The sequence below is a fragment of the Urocampus carinirostris genome, chromosome 13 (assembly GCF_059441175.1).
Source record: "Urocampus carinirostris isolate Australia breed hairy pipefish chromosome 13, RoL_Ucar_1.0, whole genome shotgun sequence".
Taxonomy (NCBI): Eukaryota; Metazoa; Chordata; class Actinopteri; order Syngnathiformes; family Syngnathidae; genus Urocampus; species Urocampus carinirostris.
The window spans coordinates 41,649,512-41,655,536 of NC_142361.1; the positions used below are offsets into that span (position 1 = coordinate 41,649,512).

The following is a 6,025-nucleotide window of genomic DNA, read 5'->3' on the forward strand; positions in this document are numbered from 1 at the left end:
TTGGTTTATGTTTCTTTTTGATGCATGACGAAAACATTTCTCGTGGTCACAAATGATAACATTTGAAATGACCTTTTGATATTTGTTGTCTGTCGGTTGTATTTTTATATTTTTAAGTTTTGTGTCAATTACAAGTTATTCTGACTACTCGTAACCCGAGCTAGTCGCACTTTTTATGATAGATAGATACTTTATTCATACCCGCAGGAAAATTCAAAATATGTTTGTTGACATAAGGTCAGGTTTTTCTCCCTCCTGGGAAAATTCCTTGAACGATAGGACATCTCTCCGATCTACGAACTAGACCAAGGATCCCAAAAAGATCCGATTTATCATAGAACTTCACATCAAGATTGCGATAGGAATTGGATTATTCCTTTGATCTGGACTGCGGACTCATGAAGTTCGAGGAACCGGCGATAGTCACGGATTTGCCATTCCCTGAATCGCAAAACACCGGAATTGAGTTTTCTTTGCTCGTTTGATGAACCTTCTTGTCATTGAAATTTGTTATCGTGTGACTTTCAAATCTGACACGAAACGGATTGACGTCGATTCTAAATAGGTTATCGACCAAAGCAAGTACATGACCGGTCATCAAACTCAAACAGAAATAAAACCGGCTCTGTAAATAAGATCAACCAAATAAGAATTTTCTTTTACTTTAAATGTTGTTTATTGTCTGGTGTCATTGTTCAGGAAATCACCAGCTTTTGTTTGCGTTAATCTGAATCCATTTGAGCACCGGTCAAAGCTAGAACTGGTCCAATAGCTTTTCTTCCCTTTGCTTTACTCGTTAAGTACATGACGCCATACGTTTAAGATAAAGCTCGTATTTATTGAAAGTGATCACATCCTGTAATGTCATTCGAAGAAGAAGTATCCAATCAGACAAAAGAACTGGCGATAGCCAGTACTTTGGAGAAGTCCTTTTCCAATCTGCTGCGTAAGTGAGTGGGAACGGGAACCTTGATCCTGGTCCCGGTGGGGTTCCCGTTGTCCTCGATGAGAACCACGTTATTGGAATCGAAACGCGGCGTCATGGGACGTCCGGGCATTTTCTGACCCACGATGAGCGCCGCTTTCTTCTGTCCTTTAATGGCCAGCAAGACTTTGTCGCCCACTTTTCCAACGGCGTTTTTGGTATAAACGTGGATGACTTTGGGAGGACGGTGGTAAGGCGTATTTCCTAAAGAACTGTTGTCGACCACGCGCACTCTGGTCATCTTCTGGATGGCCCATGCGACACAAGACAAGCTACACACAAAATGCACAGGTCAGTGTTTTTTCATATGATTAGAGTCTGGTAGACACTCAAAATAAGGAGAAAGTACGTTGATTTTGAACTTGCGAGGAAAACACGACAGTACTCAAACCTCTGATAAGAAAATACCCAAAACGATTACATGTAAAAAGGTTATTCTCAAGATGTACAATATCCAACTCAAAAGACCAATTGTTTACAGTTTAGCAGTCACACCAAATAAGAAGAGAAAGACAAATGAATTTTGAACCGTCAAGGAGAACAGGAAAGGACTGTCCAAAAACTCAAATTGTATAATATCCAGCTCGAAGGACCAATTGTTAAACCCCCAAAGTACAATATTTGACCACGAGATGACACTGTTGTCTGGTGCGAGCGAAGGCCATTGCATAGGAGGCATTAAATAATGCACATTGTCCTTTTAAGTTTGTAGCTTAACAAATACACCAAAACAGAATACCTTTCATTTAATTTGGAGCTTACAAGGAGAACAAGAAAACTCACAATATCAAATTCCAAATGTGTTGTAAAAGCCCTCCCTGATCTCTATCTTTGAAACTCCTAAATGACCAAAGCAAACTCCTCCCAAAGAGTTAAAGAGCAGAAACACGATGTTGTAAACAAAAAACTAATAATAGTAAAGAGAAGGCATCCTATGCAATGACATTAAGAACTATGGCGATATGTTAACACACGTTCGACTTAACATAACTTGGTACCCAAATCATTGACGTGTCGGGTGGCATTTATCAAACATTTATAAACAAAAACAAAAAACTCACCCGAAATGTCTTGGAGGGATCGAACAAAATGATGTTGCCAAGAAGCCGCGGCTACATCTTGCTAACTGGGACATTACTGCCAATAGATAAGGATAGTGCTAACAACGCTAGCTAAAGAGCATATGCAAAAAAGGTTGAGCTGATAGGATTAAAAATGACTGGGAGTCGATTCGGAAGCTAGGACGCAGTTAAAATGTCAGATTGGATCGAACAATTGCGGTTAAAAGATCAATTCCGCTACCGCTTTCTTCCTCGGGCCATACCAATGTCAGACGTGTGACGTCATCAGTCTGCGACAAGCGCGACAAACGCATCAAATAGGAGTTGAAATTCCAATGCGCGACTTACTTCCGCGTTCGAGTGAGGACGCTTAATCATTTCCGAGGCGTGTTCAGGAGAGTGATCAGACATGTAGTCTCTTGATAATCGCTTGCCGCACACTGCTGAACGTTTTGTAATCGCTCACTGTGATTGCCTTACTGATCCAAAATGGCCGACGACAGTACAATGGATTTCGTTCTACAGCTTGCTTTGAGCGAGTTGGCTGATATGAGCGACAGTTCGCATATTGACACAGTTAAGGTTATCCTAAACGCAGTGGAAGGGTCATACCTGTCTTGCATTGTTCACAAACATTACCAGGCAATGTAAGACGATATATTACATCGCCAACAGCACTCGTCAGGGTGAGATCCTCCATCTTCTGCACTGTCGACGCCATGTTGGAAATCAAAGTAAGCGGTCTTTCTCCCGTGATTACTCGGGCACGCGAGCGCTCAATAATCACTGGCCGTTCAGAAGCTAGCGATAGCTCGCGATAGCAATCACTCACTCTCCTGAACACGCCTCCGGTCTCTTGTCAACAGCATTAGGAAAGCGCCAAATAACGTCATGGCGGAGTTCGCTTATACACGCTGTTTGTTGGAGTTGCCGAAAATCACGGTGAATGATTGTTGGAGCGTCCAGCGCAGCACCACAGACCAAACTTGAAAAAGCAAGAGTAACAGCGTCACATTTCAGGGAGGTCAGTCATGTTGCTCCGAGCAAAGCAGAAAACCTGACGGAAAGACTCATCCGAGCTGAACACACGAAGAGGGGTCTGCAAATAGAATCAAGTGCCTTCGAGGATTAGGCCCTTTAAAAAAATGTCAATTTAGCCATGTCTGGGCTAGTGGTTCATCCAGATGCACCGCGGTTGGGCATGTATATGACCCTATCGAGAGACTATCATTTCAGCTCGTTGAAATGAAATGCCCAAATATACAAAGTTACATAGTTTGCAGGTACCTCAAAATGGATCATGTTGTGCATAAGCTGAAAGAAAGCCATAGGTCCAGGGGCAGTTGCTGATGGCAGGATTTGAACGGTGTGACGTTGTTACCTTTGCCGATGAAGACCTTCTTGAGCAGCGCATTCTCAGAGACAATGCTGTGTTGCATTGTATGAAACAAAACGTTGATTTGTTTTTCTCGTACACATATATGTCAAAATACCTTTCAATGTGCAAATAATTTGACATGGAACACATTTCAATGCAATACTTTTGTTAAAGAAAAAGTCAACGAGCTGCCACGTGTGTCATTTAAAGAAAGCAAAAACATAACACAAAATCCAACACTAAAGCATATTGCGGGTAAGTTATCAGGAGTCAAATATCTATACACATCTGTGGGCATTAGCTATCAGGTACGAGCTTTGAAAATGTCAGCTACGCACTCGAGAGCTACTTTTAAGAATGAAGTCGTCTCTTCGATTATTGACGACCCGCCGTTTTCGTCATTGGGAGTTTGGGGGAAACGTATGGAAGCTTAGGACCGATTTACAAGTAGCCGATGCTGTAGACAGCAGTGGTGGCTGGCCAAACTGTCTCCCCGTTTTTGAAAACAAACATTTGTGCTTTACAAGTCATTCTGACCTTCGGTTGGCATAAGAAGAGTTGAAATGAATTGCGAGTAACGTAAATCCGTATTCGGCGTTTGCGGGTTTGTTAGCATAACATTGGGAGTAGCGCTGACTGGAAACTTCCAACCATCCTGAGATTTCTCCAGAAATACGTCATTGTCTCACTTGCATAGACTTATTGCTATTTAAGAACTATATTGCGAGAAATGTCATTTGAAATCATTCATTGGATTTACCGCGCCGAAGTGCATGTTTCTTACATGTTTTATAAAGGTCTTGATGTTAAACGTACGTTTATCCGCTGACTCTGAAACTGTACTGTTATCATAAGCAAATTCTATAGATTTTTTTCACAAGCGCAAATTCACTGCTAGGAAAATACATTCCGTTGCCTTCCGATTCAAAGTAAAGCAATTTATTTCGCCCATAAAGCTTTCCCAAAACCAAAAGGCCATAAAACCAATAATATTTGTAAACATTTGGGTATTTTTATGCATTCTACCCGTTTCCCCCCATGGCGCGTTTGTTTGATTTTATTCCTCGTATTTTGTATTCATTGTAAAGTTGTAGTATACACGTGTACTAGAATGACAATAAAGTAGATCTGAATCTGAAATCTGAAATGTTTTGGTCAAAAACGCATTATTTAAAAAATATAGTTCAAATATTCAAACCACTCAAGTGTAGAAAATAAACTAATATCCGAGTATTATCTGATACTTTTAAACATCAATTGTAACTAAACCCTAAATATAAATATTTTAACCAAAAACAAAACAGCTGACTGTGTTTTTGTTTGATCTTATAAGGAAGATAAACATTACAAATGCCCAAGTGATCTATATTATACTCAAGAATCTCCTTGTAATGAATTAATCATGTCATAATGTTTATTTTCTTTGCAAACCACAGACTATTATGACACCATCCCCTGATCTAAAACCTACATGAGGGCAAGGAAAAACTCAAAAACCTCAGTCAAGTCAAGTCATGTTTATTTGTTTGGCCCTTAATCACAAAGAGTCTCAAAGAGCTTCACAGACTATTGTAAATCACAGACTATTATGACACCATCCCCTGATCTAAAACCTACATGAGGGCAAGGAAAAACTCAAAAACCTCAACATGAGGCAGCACGGCGGGGCAGTGGATTGCGCGTGTGCGGCACAGTTCTAAGGTCTTGGGAACCTCCTGTGTGGGTTCAAATCCAGCTACTGAACTTCCTGTGCGGAGTTTTTATGTTCTCCCCGTGCTTGCGTGGGTTTCCTCCGGGCACTCCGGTTTCCTCCCACATTCCAAAGACATGCATTTCAGGTGGATTGGCCGGTCCAAATTGTCCCTAGGTGTGAATGGGCGAGGGAGTTGTCTGTCCCTGTGTGGCCTGTGATTGGCTGGCAACCAGTTCAGGGTGTCCACTGCCCGATGATTGCTGGGATGGGCTCCAGCACCCCCGCGACCCTACTGAGGATAAGCGGTGCAGCTAATGAGATGAGACCTCAACATGAGGAAAATGAAGAAACCTTGAGAAGGGACCACACATGAGGTCATCCCCCTTCCAGGATGACCAGGCTGCAACCGATGTTGCAATAACAAATAATACACATATATTGTCAACCTAAAATATATGTTATTCATATGCTATAGAATAGAGATGTGTTTTAAGCTTAGATTGAAACATTTCCACTGAGGTTGTAGGTCGAATCTCAGGGGGAAGAGCATTCTACAGCACCGGGGCCCGAATGGAGAACACTCTCGAACCTGCGGATCTCTTCTTGGCTCTTGGGATCACGTGTAGACCGGCATTTCCATAGCGAAGGCTCCGGACCGGAACATAGGGGGAAATTCAATCTGAAAGATATGAGAGAGCAAGTCCATGCATGATTTTGTATAATACGAACAGAACCTTCAAATCACATCTTAAGCTAACAGGGAGCCGATGCAGGTTAGCTCAAATGGGTGTCATGTGATCCAACTTTCTTGTCTGAGTTAAAAGCCTCGCTGCAGCATTTTGTAACAGCTGCAGGCTCTTGATTTTGGACTTCGGGAGACCGGAGAGTTGTGCATTGCAGTCATCGAG

The 6,025-nt window shown here is 41.8% G+C and overlaps 1 protein-coding gene across 1 annotated transcript; it reads right to left on the reverse strand.

Annotated features, from left to right (window-relative positions):
- Positions 1 to 817: 817 nt before the first annotated feature.
- mrpl14 (mitochondrial ribosomal protein L14) lies at positions 818 to 2,368 on the reverse strand. Its single transcript, XM_088350759.1, has 2 exons — positions 2,047 to 2,368; positions 818 to 1,257 (listed from the first exon to the last, which is right to left on the reverse strand). Exons 1-2 carry the CDS (start codon positions 2,118 to 2,120, stop codon positions 888 to 890), a joined length of 444 nt encoding a protein of 147 aa, XP_088206885.1. The 5' UTR covers positions 2,121 to 2,368; the 3' UTR covers positions 818 to 887.
- Between the last annotated feature and the right edge of the window lie 3,657 nt (positions 2,369 to 6,025).